Source organism: Pan troglodytes, chromosome 21 (assembly GCF_028858775.2).
Source record: "Pan troglodytes isolate AG18354 chromosome 21, NHGRI_mPanTro3-v2.0_pri, whole genome shotgun sequence".
Classification (NCBI taxonomy): domain Eukaryota; kingdom Metazoa; phylum Chordata; class Mammalia; order Primates; family Hominidae; genus Pan; species Pan troglodytes.
Window position 1 is genome coordinate 48380097 of NC_072419.2, and position 19576 is coordinate 48399672.

General features: G+C 44.9%; 1 protein-coding gene across 13 annotated transcripts in view; it reads right to left on the reverse strand.

Moving 5' to 3' along the window:
• Window positions 1–19576, reverse strand: part of PTPRT (protein tyrosine phosphatase receptor type T) — a 1128501-nt gene that overhangs the window by 54319 nt on the left and 1054606 nt on the right. For all 13 annotated transcript variants that reach the window (XM_054674440.1, XM_003316939.5, XM_054674441.1 and 10 more), the window contains 2 exons: window positions 14909–14996; window positions 1759–1835 (listed from right to left, as the gene is read on the reverse strand). In XM_054674440.1, coding sequence (XP_054530415.1) covers window positions 1759–1835; window positions 14909–14996 — 165 coding nt within the window. The remainder of the gene's footprint in view (window positions 1–1758; window positions 1836–14908; window positions 14997–19576) is intronic.

The window sequence follows — 19576 nt, forward strand, 5'->3', positions numbered from 1 at the left end:
TAGGGAAACAGAAACCAGTCTATGTGTTTCAGACAGAGGCAATTCAGTATGGGGAGCTGGTTACACAAGTGATGGAGGAGCCAAGATGCCAAACAGAGAATAGTGGGGCAACCCAGAGATCAGGGACAGGAGTAGGCTGCAACCAACCCTTAGAACTAGTGGGAGAACAGGAGAGGGAGAAATAACTAGAGTCCAGAGTCCAGAAATAACCAGAAATAACCAGAGCCCCAGCAGGCTGACTGGCAGGAGATTGGACTATGGCAGGCCTGCTTGAGGAAAGATGGAGCCACAGACAGGGTACAGCCACTGCTGGAGCTGCTGCCCAAGGAAGGGAGTGAGATGGAGAATATACTGCCCTTCCATCATCCTCCAGTGTCTGTCTGTCTGTCTGTCTGTCTCTCTCTCTTTCTCTCTCTCTCTCACACACACACACACACCCTGCAATGCAAGGCAGAACAGGGAAGGACACAAAATAGATCTGAGGGCAAGCAGTCCAATGATCAATACAAGGCTCAATAAGTATTTGTTGAGTTAATAACTCACCTGGCTTAGTCTAGATTAAGGGGGAATTCACAAACTGCACCACTACACTTCATAGCCTATCTATAAATACATTTGAGAGTCTAGGGGACCAGTATGAATCTCTGTGCCATTCTTCAAGACCCATGGACTGTGAGCTGAGGTCCTGAGATGCATGGCTTGAATCAGTCACATTGGGTTGTCCTTCTGACCTCAGCAGTCATGCTCTTGCTTAGCAAATTCTCTCACTTCCATGCATACCCTTCTTGGCTCCTGTTTGAGTTTAGTCTCTTCCTCAGTCGTCTCTGGAATATTGAAGCAGCCTCTTTCCTTATTGATTGTAGTTGTCTTAATTCCAGAATTTCTTCCCTCGGATCTGTCTTATCTTTGGTAGCAGATAAATCATGCCAAAGCTCAGTTCTGAGCTGGTCACCTCCTTGATAAAAAAGTTTTAATAGCTTCCTCTTGTCTATGGGATAAAGTCCCACTTCCTAAGTTTGAGCATTTAATCTTCACTGATGTAGCCCCAACAATATTTTCCATTATTCCTGTTACATATTCTCTGCTCCCCTCAAATGGAGCTGCTATGTATCTCCTGGCCAGTTGCTCCATCTTGGCTTGTGCTATTCTCTCTAACCAGAGGCCCCTCTTCCCTCTCTTTGATTTTAAATCATATCTGTGCCTGAAGCTTTGGTTCACATCATATTTTGCACTCCTGATGGGAGAAGTGATATTTTTCCCTACTTCTGAATCTCTGCAGCATGTTATCTGTACTTTTGACACTTACCAATTTCTACTTTGCCCTGGAATTATTGATGTGCGCATTATCTCCCTGCTAAGGTTTTAAAGGGTAGAGACCGTGGTATTATTAGCATTATGGTTCCCATAGCATCTAGTATACATTTTACAGTAGGCACTTTAAAATTTTTGTGGCATAAATGGTCGTGCTTTTATGTGAATGAATGAATGGATCAACAGACATATATACAAATGAATAAATGGGGTGAATGAGTAAGACTAACAGTTGTCCTGAGGCCCCATAGAGCAGGCTACTACAGCCAGCCTGAAAGTGGATGCAGTGGTAGATGGACAGTCAACTTGGGTTACACTAGTTCCACATATCAGGGAGGATCCAGACTGCTCTGGAAGGGCCACCTTCTGGAGGAGAGTTTGGGGTAAACCACAGATCTTGAGCCTGCAAAAGCCAGCCCCAGCCCCCAGCCCCATTAAGACACTCACGTCAATGTAGTTGGCATTGATGTAGTCAGAGTGCGGGTCTCCATCCAGCACCAGCAGCCTCACCCGGGAATGGTCGTCTGCAGAGAGAGCAGAAATCAAGGGGATGGTTGATAAGAGGCCTTACGCAGCTAATGTCCTCCTTTAGAACTACTGTTTATTAATGACTGCATATCAGGCATTGTGCTACTCTCATTTAACTCTCAACACCACCCTCAGTTACTGCTCCCATTTATAGAAGAGGAAGTGGAGGCTCAGGGAGGTAAGTATTTCTCATTTTTCTACCTTCCCTCCTGATTTCGTCATTACCTAACTGGATTAGTCACCTGTTTCTTTAAGTCTTAGTGATTTAATCATTAAAATGGGGATGGAAATACCTGCTTCATAGGACAATGTGAGAGAGACCATATAAAAATGCTCAGGACAGGAGAGTGTTGCATCTGGATTAATATACTCCATTTTCATGTTGTTTAAAAACAGCAAGTTTACCTATCTTCCACACATGCACAAATTGCTTTTCATTTGCCCCTTGGAGTATTGTTAGAGATAGAATGTCAGCCATATATTGTTATCGATACTATCATTAAAGTGAGGCTGACTAAATCATTATAAAAGAGGTCATCAATAACTAAAAATTGTGTTATAGAGGATACCTTTTCAAACACAATCTAGACATAAACAAGATTTGCAGGCTTTATTTGATAGCATGCTTACTTCAACTAACACCAAATAAAAACCATTAAAAGAAAACTAGTACAGCAGAAGAATCAGGATAATCCTTTACAGTTAATTAAGTGAGCTCTGACACGCTAATAGACACACACAAGTGGAACATTGGTTGGGTCTGGTTGGGAGGAGGGACCTTGGTTTGCTATCCAGGTCACTGTGCACATATCATTGTGCAGTCACTGCATCCTAGTTCACCTTCCTCTAGGGCAGGAATGGTGGGTCCCTAAGATGTGGGCTGGAGAGCTCTGGACATCCCCAAGGGTTTTCTGGGAGTCACGGAGGTCAGATCAGCTTATCTTCTTAGAATTATACAGCACTCTGCAGTTTACAAGGCACATTTATTGCAATTAACCAAAACCCCCTTGAGAACTGGGACATTATGCCTTATTCCCTGTTCCATCCCCTGCACCTTTAAAAGGTCCTGACATACAGCAGGTACTCAGTAGTACATGGAAAAGGTATAATTGGATGACCTCACTGGGTTCTCACAGTGACCCTGTGGGAGAGAAGTAGGATGGGTTCTTTTAGCCCTTGTTACAAATGAGGAAACTGAGGCTCCAGAAAGCCTGACTGGCCACATGGCCAGTGAATGGTAGAGCACAGAGGAGTGAAGTTCTCTTAACTCTGAGTTCGGTCGCTCCTGTTTCCAAAGCGGGTGTAAGCACAATCTTAGAAACCACTTCAAATATACCCAGCAGAGGGAATTAACTACTGAGAAGTGGTTGCCTGGGTGACAGAAGAGTTGAGCAGCCAGATAGAAGAGAGTGGAGAAACTCAGAGATAAGCAGCAACAAGGAGACACTGCCTGCCCTTGGGCTGAAGGGATGGAGGGAGGTGGTGGAGTTGGCAGTGCTCAGGAGCTGGGGCCACCTGCTGGAACCTGAAGCCACAGTGGGATTCTAGCAGGAGCTGGAGGCAAGGAGGTGCTTCCCTTGCTGCTAAGGAAGGCAACTGTAGTTGTAATACCCTGGCTTCTCCCTTTCTCCTTCTCTCCAATCTCCCAGTGCATGTCATTGGCTAAACCTAAATAGCTGACAGGAGAGCCTGAAAAACACAACCTGCAGGGGTAAGTTACCTGCAATGCACACTAGAGTGGGAGAAGGTAAGGAATGGGTCCTATTATGGACAAACAGGCCTAGGGCTGGTATAAGATACACCCCATATCTATCCATTCATTTAAGAATCATTCACTGAGTATCTGCCATGTGGCAGGCAGGCACTGGCTAGACAGCGAGTTATACTAAATGCCACTTTTCTTACTCATCAGGGGGAAGTTTCAGCAGAAGCAACTAGAGGGAGCAGGTGGGTGGTCTAAGCAATCCCTTTGGGTGAGTGGGAGAGTGGAATGTGACACGGGGGAGGAGTTCGAAGTTAACCTTTATTGAATTCATGGTAGGTAAGAGAAACTTTACATGCATTATCTCATTCAATCATTTATGCCTCAAAATAGCCATATAGGTTACTATAAGGATACCAGAATGATATGGTGTTATGAGTCTTCCCATTTTACAGATGAAGACACTGAGGCTCAGAAAGATTAAGCAAGCTTCTGAAGTTACGCATCATGTGAGTGGCAGAGATAGGACTTCTCGGTTAGGTTTATCTGACCCTGAAACCCTACTCTGCCCACATAACTTGCTGTCCCAGAGTCTCAGGCATCTCACAGGCACTACAGCTGGAGTCTGTGCAAACAGCTCTTCCCCAGTTCCTGCAGGATTCTAGCCCCAGAGAGGACTTCCTGGGGGACAGCCCATCCAGCAGGCTGGAATTCAGACAAAGCCTGGCACCTGCCTCTCAGCCCAGGGCATCAAGCCTCTGTTACCAGCAGTTCCAGAAGCTGTAGGCCTCAAAAAAGTGAAAATGCACATTGTTTTCACTCAGTGGTCTCATTATGACTTATCGATTCAGAAATCTCCTTTATTTGTTGAGTTATGCCTGCCCCTGGGGCCCATAGCACTGGAAACAGAGATTGTGGTTTAAAATGTTGAAAGGGAATTTTTAAAATATAAAATGAAGTTGAAAAACCGGAAAGCAAAAATGATTAAAAACAAAACAAAAAGAAATGAACTTATTTATTCTAGTTAAGTGTACTTATGGATGAAAGTGATCTCTAGCCACCAGATGATGGTGTTTGACAACGTCTCTCCTTCATTTATTAAGAATGTGTTTACTGCACACCTACTATGTGCCAGGCTAGTTGAAGGGATTAAGAAAGTGCTATCAAATGTGATACTCATGTTTAAGGAGTTTGTCAATTTAGTGGAGACAGACTGTATGCAGAAGCAAAACTTCCAAATCTAGAAGATGGGGAATAGAGGGCTTTGTGTAGTGACATGTGAATGAGGAATTTAAAATGAGTAAGGTTTGGCCAGTGCACAATGAGGAAGTCTTTCCATCAGAGGGAATGGCTAGAGCGAAGGCAGACATCCTGAAAAAAGCAAGCACGGTGGGGGAGCTGCAAGGGTCTCCTGTTCTGGGAAAACAGAGTGTGAGGGGAACAGCGATGGGAGGGGAGACAGAAGAGGCAGCAGCGGGGGTTTCATTTCAGAAGGCTCTCCATGCCCTGTGAAGCCATGAAGACTCAAGGAATCATGCTGGGCTCTGCAGGGCAGCCTAATACAGTGTTTCTTTTCTGGGACAGTGGAAAGGTGCTTTATTATGATGTAACCAAAATTCATGCCTACACAGCTAACTTATGTCAAGTGAGATAAACTTTTAATATAAGACGTGAGATATGGAGCTGTGATCAGATTTGGCTTCAAATCTTAGCTCCATCACCTAGCAAGTCAACTGATCTCTCTTAGCTTTGGTTTCCTTAGCAAAATGGAGCCAATACTATATGGCATGAGAGGATTAAATGAGAAAACATAGGTGTGAAAAGTGCTAGGACATTAAGAAATGAGAGGACAAGCCACAGACTGGGAGGAAATATTTGCCAAACACGTATCTCAGAAAGGACTTGTATCAAAAATACACAACGAACTCTTAAAACTCAGTAAGAAAGCAAATGACCTGATTAAAAAATGGGAGAAAGATCTGAACAGACACCTAATCAAGGAAGATATACAGATGGCAAATAAGCATATGAAAAGATGTTTAACATCATGTGTTATTAAGAAATTGCAAATTTAAACAAGATACCACTACATACATATTAGGATGGCCAAAATCCAAAACACTGACACCACCACAGGCTGGGGAGGATGTGGCACAGCAAGACCTGTCATTCATTGCTGGTGGGAATGCAAAATGGTACAGCCACTTTGGAAGACAGTTTGACAGTTTCTTACAAGACTAAACATACACTTACCATACTATATCCAGCCATTGTACTTCTTGGTATTTACCCAAATGAGGTGAAAACTTATGTCCATAGGAAAACCTGCACATGGATGTTTATAGCAGCTTTACTTAAAGCTGCAAAAACTTGAAGGCAACCAATATGTCCTTCAATAGGTGAATGGATAAACAAATTGTGGTGCAGACGGTCCCTCACTTGGGATGATTAGACTTAGGTTTTTTTGACTTTATGATAGTTCCAAAGCAACATGCATTCAGTAGAAACCTTAATTTGAGTACACATATAACCGTTCTGTTTTAAATTTTTGGTACAGTGTTCAATCAATTCCCTGACATATTCTACACTTTATTATCAAATGCACTTTGTATTAGATGATTTTGCCCAACTATAGGCTAATATAAGTGTTCTCAGCATGTTTAACGTAGGCTAGGCTAAGCTATGATGTTTGTCAGGTTAGGTATATTAAATGCATTTTTGACTTATGATATTTTAAACTTATGGGTTTATGGGGATATAACCTCACTGTAAGTCAAGGAGCATTCATTAGATATCCATACAATGGCCTATGGTTCAGTGAGAAGCAGAAATGAGTTATCAAGCCGCAACAGACATGGAGGAAACTTAAATGCATATTTCTAAGTGAAAGAAGCCAATCTGAAAAGGCTACATACTGTACAATTCTGACTATATGACATTCTGGAAAAAGATAAAACTCTAGACACAGGAAAAAGATCAGTAGTTTCCAGGGGCTTGGGAGGAGGGAAGGATGAATAGGTGAAGCATAGAGGATGTTTAAGGCAGTGAAGCTATTCTATACAATAGTGCAATAGTAGATACATGTCATTGTACATTTGTCAAATCCTATAGAACTGTACAACATAAAAAGCAAACCTGAATAAACTATGGACTTTAGCTAATAATAATAAATCAATATTAGTTAATTGTAATGAATGTACCACACTAATGCAAGATGTTAATAATAGGGGAAACAGTATGTGGGTGGGAGGGAGTACGTGGGAATGATGTACTTTCTGCTCAACTTTTCTGTAAACCTAAAACTGCTCTAAAGAAAAATGCTAGGACAATGCCTGGTACACAGCAGGTGCTTAATAAATGATGGTTTTGGGGATGAATGTGAGGCAGGCAGTGAGCTAATAGCAGAGATACTTAGAAACTTGGTGCTCTCCACTTACCCTCTGTACCAAATACAGATCCATCTATCTGCAGAGGCAAAGAACTATTGTGTGTGTTCACTAAAGGGTGGAATTCAGCTGTAGGTCCACCAGAAAGGCATTGCAAGGAGTGGCAGTGTCCTCATGGTTTATTTATTCCTTTTGGGAGATGCTAATATTATTCTGTGTCCCCTTCTTCTTCTAACTTTATATAATTAGAAGGATAAAAAATTGTGTTTACCCACATGCACATGGAGAAAGATGGGGCGGCAGGCGATGTGAAGGCGTTTATACGAGGTAATTTACAAGCAGCCCAGAATGTTCATTATGCTCTATCTACATTTTGCAAGCTTGAAAACCAGCTAATTTGGTACTCCTTGTTTGATATTCAAGACAAGGAGAGGAGTTAAGAAGAGTCATGTGGAGGAGAAGCAAACTCCTCAATGAGGCGAGGGGAAGGTGCAGCCTGGCTCCCCCGGCTCTCAGTTGAGGTGAGAGATGGGCAAGAGCTGGCTGTGGCGAGGAGGGAACTGGTGGCAGAAGGTAGAAGGGAGACATGGTACCAAGACACATAAATTCAAAGAGCTCCCTGTAACACAAGTCTAGGGGAACATCATCACTCAGTTTGCAATCAATCTGCTGTTCCTTGCTTGAGGTCAAAGACCACTAGTATGCTGGTAAATGTTTAACATACAGCTCCCTGTGGGAAAAAAGGCCCTGATCAGTAATGTCTGCTGATTTCTGTGGTGTAAATACTCCCACCATGACCGATTTCAAGCTACCAACATAGCATCAACCACCTCACAAAATTCCTGAAAATTTAACAATCTGCTTTTGCAAGCTGGTATGAGTCAGCTACAGAACACCACTGACAGAGGACAAAGCCTAGCACACCCTGCAATGTCTTGCATGATCTGATGGTTTGGGACCTACTTCTCTCTCCAGCTTCACATACTGCTCTGATAACTGTGGTCTTCTTTCAGTTGCTCAAATGCACTGTGTTCACTCTGACCACAGGGCCTTTGCATGTTCAAAGAACACCTCCATCCGAGCTGGCAGTTGCGCCTGGATCCTGGGCTCAAATTCTTCCTCTCCTCATAGCTGACCCCTCACCACACCTGTAGACCCAGCCTATCCCTTCCAAAGACTGGCAGCCAATTCTTGCCTTTAGCAGAAGGGAGGTTATGGATTGGGTGGGGTCTGAAGGCAGACCTGAGGCTTGTCACACCCTAAACATATCACCTGGGGCAGGTTACCACCTCCCCTGAGCCTTTGTTTACCCAGCTATAACATCCAAATCATATATAGCTGTGCAGACTTGCTGCAAGGATTAAAAGATGTAAAATATGAACCACCTGGTATGTTGTAAGAAATTAACACAACTATATAAATTCAGTTTTGTTTTTATTCTAGACCTGGGCCAATGGCATCAGCAGCACCTGGGAACTTGTTTGAAATGGAAATTCTTGGGCCCCAGCCCAGACTCACTGAATCAGAAACTGTGGGGTGGGGCCCAGCAATATGCATTTCAATATGCCCTCCAGGTGATTCTGATACACCTTCAGGTTTGAGTATACAGACCAATGTTTAGTGATTTAGTGCAGAGGTGCTCTGGTTATTCACTTCAATCTGTCTTGGGAAAGACCAGAAGATCTTACCGGAAATGGGCCATAAGACTAGAGACTCACCTTGTGCCAGGTGGTGGGATACAGAAATTTAGCTGTGTGAAAAGTGTAAGATGTTCCAGGCACTTATCAAATGCCATGGGGATGCCATGCCATTGGATTCTCACGGTAACCCTGTGAGGTCTATACCATCATCCCATTTCATGAATGAGAAATTCAAGGCTCCAAAAAGTTTAATAACTCAGGAGAAGGTATAGGGATGAGGGCTTCTTTATAGAGTTGTAGGGTCCTCACTCCTCCTGGAACGCTGAGATCCATGACCTCCATACCCTTCTATGCCACACTTCTCCAGCTTCCACTTTCCTCTAAGTTCTCAGTCTCCAACATTGGTCCTCATCCCACTAAGGTCTCGTGGCCACCCCAGAGAGAGGGTTCACTTTCCTCTTTCATACAATTCTAACTCTCAGAACAAACCACAACTCCTTCTCCCTCCCTCCATCACCAAAGATAGCCCAGTAAACCTGTCATCTCAACCCACAACCACTTAAAGACAGAATCACTTCAAAGAGGTGGGGCTGGGGAGAGAATATTATTTGGATACTCGATATTCTTTCTTCCTGTCTTCTGGGCACTACAGAGGGTAAAGAACAGTGCATTTTTTTTTCTTTTCAGAGAAAAGAGATTCGACTCATTACAATGAATTGTGGAGCTGAAAAACCATTTCCTACAAGTATTGGAAATGTTAATGCCATCATCTTGCAAAAGTGGATAAGGAGGAGGCAGGTAATTCTGCCGAGACTGCCTGGGTACCTCATTGAAGCTAAAGGTCTGCACATTCAATCTTGATTGAATTACCATTATCAAGAGAGGCTGACTTGGGCATGATGCAGAGACAGCCCGACATTCTGTGTACCTCCTTGTCCTGCCAGATCCATGCTGGCTGAAATCGGAAAACTCCCCTTTGTGGGGTCCTGGGAGGAGCTGCTCCAGTAGATGCAGCCTTTGAGGGGACTGAAGGGGACTGGAGTTGAGAGGGGCAAGCACCAAGAGAGGACCACCTGTGTCCTAAGGATGCCATCCAGGCACTGCCCCACTGAGGGGCCTTTCTGAAGGAAGGGAGGGAGGTTTCTTATTTGGATTTCTTCAAAAGAAGAACATGAGATATGTATTTGGATGCAAGTAGTTGTTGGGGGGGGGGGGGGTGATCCCAGGAAACACCAGCAGGGGAGTGGGAAGTGAGACAGAGAAAGAAGAAATCTAATAGGGGTGTGTCATTCAGCAAGTTGCCATTGTAGCAAGTTGAGGCTTAATTCGGCTGAGGAGCTCTGGGAGTCATTCTACCTAAGCAGAGAGGGAGCTGGAGTATGTATATACCCACTTCCATCAGTCATTAATTGAGGGCAGGTTCTGGGGACATTTAATATTCTGGCTCTTTGGGCCTGCCCTGCAAGAAGGCAGAGGAGGCTCTAGTGGCCAGAAAAAGTCCTTAGGAAAAGAAGCAAAGGTGTTGGCAATTTGAATTAGCACTAGCACACATGCAAGTAGTGAGTGTTTGGGGATATGGCAGGGTACCAATGGTTTCTGCACCACAAGGCATCTGTAGGACCCAGGCAATGGCCACCCTCAGAGACAGTGAAGAAGAATGGAGGCTGAGAGTCAGGAGCATTGAATAAGGCACCCATTCTGTCACCCCCAGCTCTGTCTCCCCAGGAATCAGCAGAGAAACCTACTGTGAAAAAAGTCCTCTGGGTTTTGTTTTGAACCTGAGTTCCTCACTAGGAGTGAGGGTCCTCTCTGCACTCCATAGCCCCACCTCCTTCTGGAAAAGATGGGCCTCTCTGAAGAGCTCATCTGCTCTGAGGTTGGGCCTTAGCAACACATTCTCCCCCAAGAACACGGATGTGACTTGATGCAGAGAGGACTCTTTGGTAAGGAATATGTGCCACCCTGGCAGGCAAGAGACCACAGCTCTGGTCATGGCTGTTCTACAGACTTGCTGTGTGCTCTCGGGCAGGGCACAGTCCATCTCTGGGCTCTCTCTTCTTGCCTGTGAACTCAAAAAGGCTACACTAACTCATCTAGACTTAAAAGTCTGTGACTTAAGGGGCCACACAAGATTCAGATTTAATAATCATTCAGCTTAATTTGGCCTCTCCATCCTGAGAGCTGCTCTAGAGCCATCTGACGGGTGAGAACCTGAAGGTGGGCGAGGTGAAGTGATTGTGCTGAAGGTAAACAACAGAACTGGGATGAAAACCTGGGACCGCCTGACCTCATGTCTAAGACCCCAATACACCTGAGCCCAGTGGCTTTTCCTAGATTGGGAGAAGATAAGTCTCAGAAAATGTGCTGATATCCTGTGTGCCCGCAGACCCCCTCTCCACTTCATCTGGCCCTCTAATCCAGGAGGCTGATTGCTATGGCCAAGATTGGACATTCTCAAAGTTGCACATGCGTCACCATCACCTAGAGGGCTTTTAGAAATACAGATTGCTAGACTCTGTCCTCAGAATTTCTGATTCAGTAAGTCTGGGGTGGAGCCCAAGAATTAGCGCCTCTAATGAGTTCCCAGGTAACACTAATGCCACTGCTGTAGGCATTATACTTTGAGAACCACTGGATTAGGTCAACAGATCTCCTGTTCTCTGGATTCTGGTTGGCCCCAGCCGATGGAAAGCACAGGCAGAAGATTGGGTGGAGGGAGGAGAGTGTGATGGAGGTACTTACTCCTCCAGCACCCCTTGGTGGGGTCACCATGGGTGGCTGCCTTGCCACCAAAGGTCGCACCCACCTCTGGTCAGGTCATCTCTCTTTGGGTCCTGGTAACCCCTCCTACGGAATCCTTCATGGTCTGAGGATGGAATTTTGGTACTGCACTATCCCTTGTAGTCTTTCTACATCTAGATTACACCTTTATAAAGAACTGATCCCAGAAGGGGGCCTCATTTTGTAACATTTGCAACCCCTGTGATCACTTCAGCTTCTCAGTGTCAGCACCTTCCTGCCAGTCTAGGAAGCACCTCTAAAACTTTACATGGAGAATGCTTTGGGATTCTTGAATTTCCCCTTGCCAACAGTCGCTGCCCTAGAGTTACTTGGAAGCAAAGGTCTCTTTGTTCTTATTTTACCCATTCATTTCCTTCCCTTTCACTTCCTTTCCATTTACACTCCCTAGAAACCCCACTGTCTCTATTACTAAATTCTAAATAGAATCACTTGGAAGAAAGGAGATATTTCGCCAAGGTCTCTCGTTGTTTCATTTGTAGGCAGTGCCCTCCCTCCTACTTGTCCCCTTTAATCTTTTCTGTTCTCCCTGGCCTGGGCCTTTGTCCTCCACTCCAGCCTCACAGTGCTCTGGGTTCCTTAAGATGCTAATCACAGCCAGTTTTCTTCTTGCGCCAAGAATATTTCTATTTATCAAGCCTCGGCAGGCTTTGCCTTTGGGAGGGACGCATACAAGGGCAGGAACACTTTCCATTCCTTGGGGCTGTTTCTTTTTTACATATCCCATTTCAATTCCAGGGTTTTTTTTTCCATTTCCCTTTTTTTCTTGATTCTCCTTTATGTCTTGCGCTGCTTTCTGAATTCACTGGTTACCTCGGCACTGTCTTCTTTCAGCACTGAATGCAGACCTGCTCTTGCCCTGATCCCTTGCAGAACGATTGACTCTTAAATTAGAAAGGAGATTCTGGTTTATTTAAACCCATCAAGGTGGTATCGTCAAGGTGCTTCAGTTCTCTCTGTCTCCATTTGGGTTCCTCAGAAGTAGATCTAAGACAGACATTTTAGTCCAAGCAGTTTATGTAGGAGGAGACAGGAATACCAGTAGGAAAGGGGTGATGTACGACAGGGAAGAGAAGGCAGCTTATTAAGGGTGAGTTTTCAAGCCCATTAGGACTGCAGGTAGCTGCATTCTCATCCCTGTGGGAACTCCAGAAGGAACTTCAGCGGAACGGTGAAGAAGCTGGGGTATTTCATGGTGGAGGGCTTCTCCTGGGGGTATTAACCCTTCAGGATTTGCAGGCTGCCTGTGCCTGGGCAGGGGATCCTTTCCCAGCTTTGGAGAAAGTCCTCAGTCTAAGAGATGCAGGCAGGGCAGGGCTAGGGTGAAACAAGCTCAGAGCCTCAGGCATAGGCTTTATCAGATAAGGGACTATATATTTTAGGGTACAGTATCCACAGTGCAGGAGCAGAGAATGCTGGGGACCAGACAGGGCAAGCAGCTCCTTGTGGCAGAGTGGGGGCTCCCCAGGAGCAGGAGCTCCACCTCCCAGTGCCCATCACAGGGCCTGCTTTGAGGAGGCCCACATGTCATAAGTCTTAATACATGTTTGCTGACTGTTTGAATATCACTTCTCAACACTTCACTTGCAAGAAATCTTGCTGTCTGAATTACCATCTTCCAAGAGAGAAATTATAAATGTTTTCTGATTAGTTCTACCATTCATAGCCCATTCCTAAATCAGCACAGGAAACAGCTAAGCTAAAACTTCTGCCTTTTTCTTCCTTTACAATCTGCCTGTATCTTACTCTTTCTTCCTCCAAGTTTTTTCTTAGGCAATGTCTAGACAGTTAAAACAAAACAAAACAAAACAAAACTCTGAATTGTGCTAGAAATAATTTGTCATTCAGGATCCTTTTTTTTTTTTTCTTTTGGATGAACTGGGTTACTCTGTGAGCTGAGACCCAGGGATGTTCCCCACACCATTGGTGAGATGTCAAAAGGTCCAGGTTGGTTACACTGAGTCAGACAAAGGCTGTTGTAGACTCCTGTTCTAATTAGAATACATGCTTAGCATTTTGTAAGAGATAACTTTGTCTTCTCTGTATTTATTTTACTTTGAAGGCTGTACCTACCAATATTTGGCAGTGACAATACTTGTGTGTTACCTATGCATGACATTCAGTTCTGTGGCAGTCTCTCTCTTCCTCATCCCCCAGAACTGAATACCATGCACCTGTCGCACACAAGTTATTGTCACTGTTTGTTCAGGCCCCATCATCCCTTGGTGAGACTATTGCAGAATCTGCTGACTGATCCCTCTGCTACCAGCCCTTCCCAATCAAGTATACCTTCCATATCTGCTGCCCTAGTGATCTTTCCCAAATGGACATCTGATCATGCCCACCTCTCCCCAACCAACCTGCCTTATTCTATGTCCCCACAGGACATGTCCTGAGTACCCAGTGAATCCTGGTTAATAAAATAAGGTGGAATGATAGATCCATGCTGCTCACCAGTGACCTCAAGCAAGTACCCCTGTGGCTAAGAGTAATGGTGCCAGGCACTGTAGCAAGAGTTTTATGTACCTTTAAATGCTCCTCCTATTATCCTCATCATTGTAAAGGGGAGGAATCAAAAGTTTACAGAGGTCAAGTAACTTTCCCAGGGCCCTACAGTTGGGATAGAAACCTGGGCAGTTTGACTCCCGAGGGCGCTAACTACTCTGCACCGCTGACTTCATCAATGAGTCATTCACTGGGGGTGCCTACAGGAAAGGTAAAGCTCATTGTTGAGCAAAGGCAATGTCCTTCCTTAGCTCTGCATAACATGCCTTCCCCTGCAGGCTCAGTACCTCCCGAGGTGCACTGATGCAGACCTGAGGGCAGGCCCTCACCTCAGAGCCCCTGCCCTACTATAGTGGGGACAGGTAGAATCTGTGTTGCCCTAAACTCTGTCTCTCATACTATAGCAGTAGCCCCGGGCTCCTGTGGGGCCTGAGCTGGGCATACCCCAAGCCCCAGGTGTATGCCAGAGTTACTGGCTTCTTCTGAGCATCAGCCTTTACTTCCAAGCATCAGCCAGTGTGACTCCACCTTCTTGGAGGAGCATCATTCTCTTGCCCGGGTGCTCCTAGCCCCTCCCTCACAGGCTGGGGCCCATGCTCCTCACCCCAGGTTGCTGCCAAAGTCCTCCTTTGAATTAGAGGAGCTTCTGGGAACACAGAGCTCATCTCTTTATCCAGCTGTGGGGTCTTCCGTATGTCAGCCCTTTTGGCTGGGCTTCTTCCCCGACCTGAGGAATTGAGCAGGCAATGCTCGGTGAGACCCAGCCTTCAGAGGTTCTTCCCCAAGAAGCTTCATGGTTCTGCTCTGCCCTGACCCATCTCCCTGCCTGCTCCCTCTGGCTGAGATCAGCCACGCTCTGTCATCCAGTCTAGGGATGGCAATAAGGCTGAAATAAAGCTTCCATCTTGGCATGTAGATACAAAGCTAGAGACAGCAAAGATTATTTGATAACAAATTCCAGGTAAATAATAGTAATAGCCTCTTTTCCCCTGCATCCTCAACACCTGAAGCTTAGGAGCTCCCAGAAGGGCACCTACAGGATATGATGTTCCCATATCGATTCTTATTGCGGTTTTCATCCTCCTTGGCTGTGTCCCACGAAGCTGTCTGCCCCTCTGGTAAGGCCTAAAAAGCAAGGACAGAGTGGTTAGAGTGGCCTGAGATAGGAGCTTTATGGAAGTGGAGATGAACCAACAGGGCGAAGTAAGACCCACTGCGACGGGACTCCTAGTGGAAAGGGATAGATGTCCTTGGATGGGGCCTGGGGAGGACATAGATTTTGGTCTGTCCATGGACCTATTCTCTTGTTCATTGTTTCAAATGTTATTGATGTCTTCTGTGTCATGAGTTCACAATCTAGCCCAGTAGGGGAATCGCTTGTCCATTCATTGAATTATTCATTCATACACTCAACAGATACTTACTGAGCCCCTAACATGGGCTGGGCACTGTTTTAGGTACTAGGGATATAGAGAAACAGACAAGTTCCCCTTGAGCTTCCAGTCAACTAGGAAATATAGTAAATGTGTAATAAAAAAGTCAATGTGTAATTTTAGATATGAAAAATGCTATGATGAAAATAAAGCAGAATAAAGGGATAGTGATGAGGAATGAGAATTATTTCAGATTATACACTCTGGGAGGGCTTCTCCAAAAAGGTAACATTTTAGTTATAGTAGTCCTCCCTTATCCTTGGAGGATTTGTTCAAAGACCCCCCAGTGGGGGGACTCCTGAAACCATGGATATTACCAAACCCTATACATACTATGTTTTTTCTTATACATACATACCTATGATAAAGTTCAATTTATAAATTAGGCATAGCAAGAGATTAAGAACAATAATAAAATAGTATGACAACAATATACTACAAGTTATATAAATGCAGTCTTTCTCTCTCTCTCTAAATATCTTAATATTTTTTGACTGAGATTGACCTTGGGTAACTGAAACCATGAAAAACAAAACTGCAGATAAGGGGGACTTCATTAATGATAGATACTATAATTCCTTCATGATACTGTAATTCCTTAATATGAAACAGCCAGTCACACCAAGAAAAGTAGAACGTGCTTTTCAGGCAGAGGGAACAGCAGGTGCAAAGATGGTCAGGCAGCAACCAAATGACCATATTCAAGGACTGGAGTGATGTGAAGAGGGAAGTAGTGATGGAAGTATCTAGAGCGGATGGGGGAGTCCAGATTATATAAGACATTGCTCTTACTGGTTAATGAACTGGGCATTATTCTAAGTGTGATGAAAAACCATCAGAGGGTTTTGGGCAGGGGAATCATCTGATTCATGTATTACAAAGTACAATCTGGCTCATGTATGGAACACAGGCTCTGGGAGGGGCAGGGAGGAAGCAGGGAGATCTGCTAGAAAGTTGTGGCAGTGGCCGGGCGCGATGGCTCAAGCCTGTAATCCCAGCACTTTGGGAGGCCTAGGTGAGTGGATCATGAGGTCAGGAGATCAAGACCATCCTGGCTTAACACGGTGAAACCCAGTCTCTACTAAAAGTACAGAAAAATTAGCCGGGCATGGTGGCAGGTGCCTGTAGTCCTAGCTACTTGGGAGGCTGAGGCAGGAGAATGGCATGAACCCGGGAAGCGGAGCTGGCAATGAGCTGAGAGCACGCTACTGCACTCCAGCCTGGGTGACAGAGCGAGACTCTGTTTCAAAAAAAAAAAAAAAAAGTTGTGGCAGTACTCCAGGCAACACATGATGGTACCTTGGACTCTTAGACCGTGGTGGTGGACATATGAGAAGTGATTATTTGCAGGATGTTCAGTTGAATGTTGTTGACTTGGGTTGCCTCGGAAGCAGACTCAGAGATAACAAGTCAGGCACAAGTAGTTTGTTTGGGAGGCACTCCCAGGGAGTTTGGGTGGGAGAATGTGGAAGTGGCACAATCAAGGGAATGAAGTCAATAAAGAGCACATCAATGAGCAGGTTACCACTGTGGGCAACTGGGGCCTAATCCAATGGGCACATCTCATGCCTTAGAGTTATCCCACCATGGGGTTGGCACAAAGTTGGGGTAGTTATTGATCAATTCGCATCCAGTATTGGTTGAGGACAACTCTTGGAAGCTCCCCAGCATTTCTTCCATGCTCTGTGGGCAGAGTGTGCATATTCTTCTGTCTTGAAGAAGCCCTCAGGCAAAAAGTCACAGGTGCTTACAGGAGGAAGCCATCAGGTGGGCATGCATGGGAACAGTGAGTGTAGAGTGGATGTGTGCAGGGCACCATCTGCCATAGATGCTGACTGTGAAGGAAGGAGAGGAATGAAGGCTGACCCTTAGATCATTAGTTTGAAGAACTGAGGGGAGAGAGATGTGATTTGTTGAGATGGAGAAGCCTGGGTTAGAAACAGGATTGGGGAGGTGAGAATTAAGTGTTGCGTTTTGGGTACATAAAGTGCTTAGTAGAGTGCCTAGCATTGAATACTGCACACTTTTTAAAAAACATGTTCAAAATAACAAAAATGGCAGCCACGTTTGAGATGTCCATTAGACATCCAAGCTGATGTTGAATAGGAAGTTGGACATGGATACCCAGAGCTTAGGGATAGGGAGGAGATAGAAGTCATCAATCAGTTTAAGAGGATGGCAACCACCGATAAGACAGACAAGTCAACAAACGTGAGACAATTTACAAGAGTTATGAGTCAAGTGGTATGGAAATACAGGGAAGGGTGCAGTCAGTTATTTCATAGACAGGGAGGACGAGCAGTTAAGGGAGTGGGAACAGCTATAGAAAAGCTGCAGAAGCATGATTATCAGACCATGTTTTGATTACTCTCTCTACCCTAAATTTAGTAGAATAGGCTGAACATCCTGCTCATGCCCTTTCATTGCTTCTGAGACTGAATTTGTAACACCTTCAGTCTACACAGCTCTCTGTCAGCAGTGCAGGAGGAGAACCCACCATTCATTTTAATACACCAGCCTTGCCTTTGCCCATCTATTCCTTACTAGGTCCATCCTAAGCAAGGAGGAACCTGAACCAGGTTGATCAGAAATTCAGCCCCTCAATAAGCCCTGTTTTATTGGCAGGTTCTTAACAGGCCAGTGCTCATGCATGGTTCTACCTTTCTTGCATCTGGTCTCTCAAGTGTTAAGTCAACCTGGGTGAGTCTTTTCCTAGAGTTGGAGTTGGAATGCTTTTTCCGTAATGGGCAAACTAGAAAGAAGTTTGGGCTTCGTTATTTGTGTAGTCTCTGTTGCAACAACTCATACTCAACTCTACTGTTGTAGAGTGGAAACAGTCACATATAAAAAGCAAACAAATGGTCATGGCTATGTTCAAATACATCTCTATTTACAAAAATAGGTGTTGGGGCCAGACGCAGTGGCTCACGCCTGTAATCCCAGCACTTTGGGATGCTGACGTGGGTGGATCAAGAGGTCAGGAGTTCAAGACCAGCCTGGCCAATATGGTGAAACCCCATCTGTACTAAAAATACAAAAATTAGCTGGGCGTGGTGACACATGCCTGTACTCTCAGCTACTCAGGAAGCTGAGGCAGAAGAATTGCTTGAACCCAGGAGGTGGAGGTTGCAGTGAGCCGAGATCACGCCACAGCACTCCTGCCTGGGTGACAGTGAGACTTTGTCTCATAGATAGATAGATAGATAGATAGATAGATAGATAGATAGATAGATAGATAGATAGATGTTGGGCTGGATTTAGCCTATGGCTATAGCTTGCTGACCTTTATTCTAGAAGCATGACTATGATCCTCATCTATGCAGTGGCTGAGTAGGTGGAATTAGTGCTCATTCTGCTACCTAGCAACTGCAGATTCATTAGAGGGCACAGGAAGGAGTTCCTTTCCTGGGCTTCTCAGGCTGAGCCATGTTCTACAACTTAGCCTTTCTTAGGTTTTAGATTGGGGTAATAAAGTGCCTTCCTAGCTATTAATGGGTCATAATTTTGTTCTTTCTGTGTCCAACGCCCTTAGACAAACATCCTGGAAGAGAATCAATACAGGTGCTAGATTTTGGGCACCAATCTCTGACCTAAATCTGGGTATGGCAAAAATGTTATAAGGATAGGTAAGTGCTCCTTTTACAAATGTGGGGCTTATCTCTCACTTTTCTCCTCTTGTTCTTTCTCCTTCTTCTCCTCTTCCTATTTCTCTTCTTGCTCCTCATTCTACCAAACCTTGCATCCATCTTGCCACCAGTTTAGGCCATCTCTAGGTGGAAGATGCTTCTAGCTACTGCAGGTAATTCTTAGAACTCAGATTCCAGCCCTAGCCTCCTCCTCTATCCCAGCCAGGTAACTCCATCTCCTCCAGGCAACTTGCCAGGTCTGTTCTCTGTATGTGAAGGGAGGTTGCTGCTCTCAGGGGTAGCACTGGATTTCTGGATGTCAAAGCTGATCTATTGAGGGTGGATTTTGTACCTGAAACCCTCTGCGATAAAAGCCAATTGTTCAACCAAACATGTCCCCCTGACAGTGGGGTGAAGCCAAAAGCAGGATAGCATGACTGTTTTCATACTAATTTTTTGAAAAAATAATTGCGTTGAGTACTTGCCATGTGCCAGGGTTTCGGTTACCATTAGCTTAAGGTCTCTTTATGACTGCACATTAGAATCACCTGGGCAGGTTTTACAACTCCCAAAGCCAAGGTCCTTCTCAAGACCAATGAAGTCAGACTGTCTGGGGTGGGACATAGGCATTGGTAGTGTTTAAAAC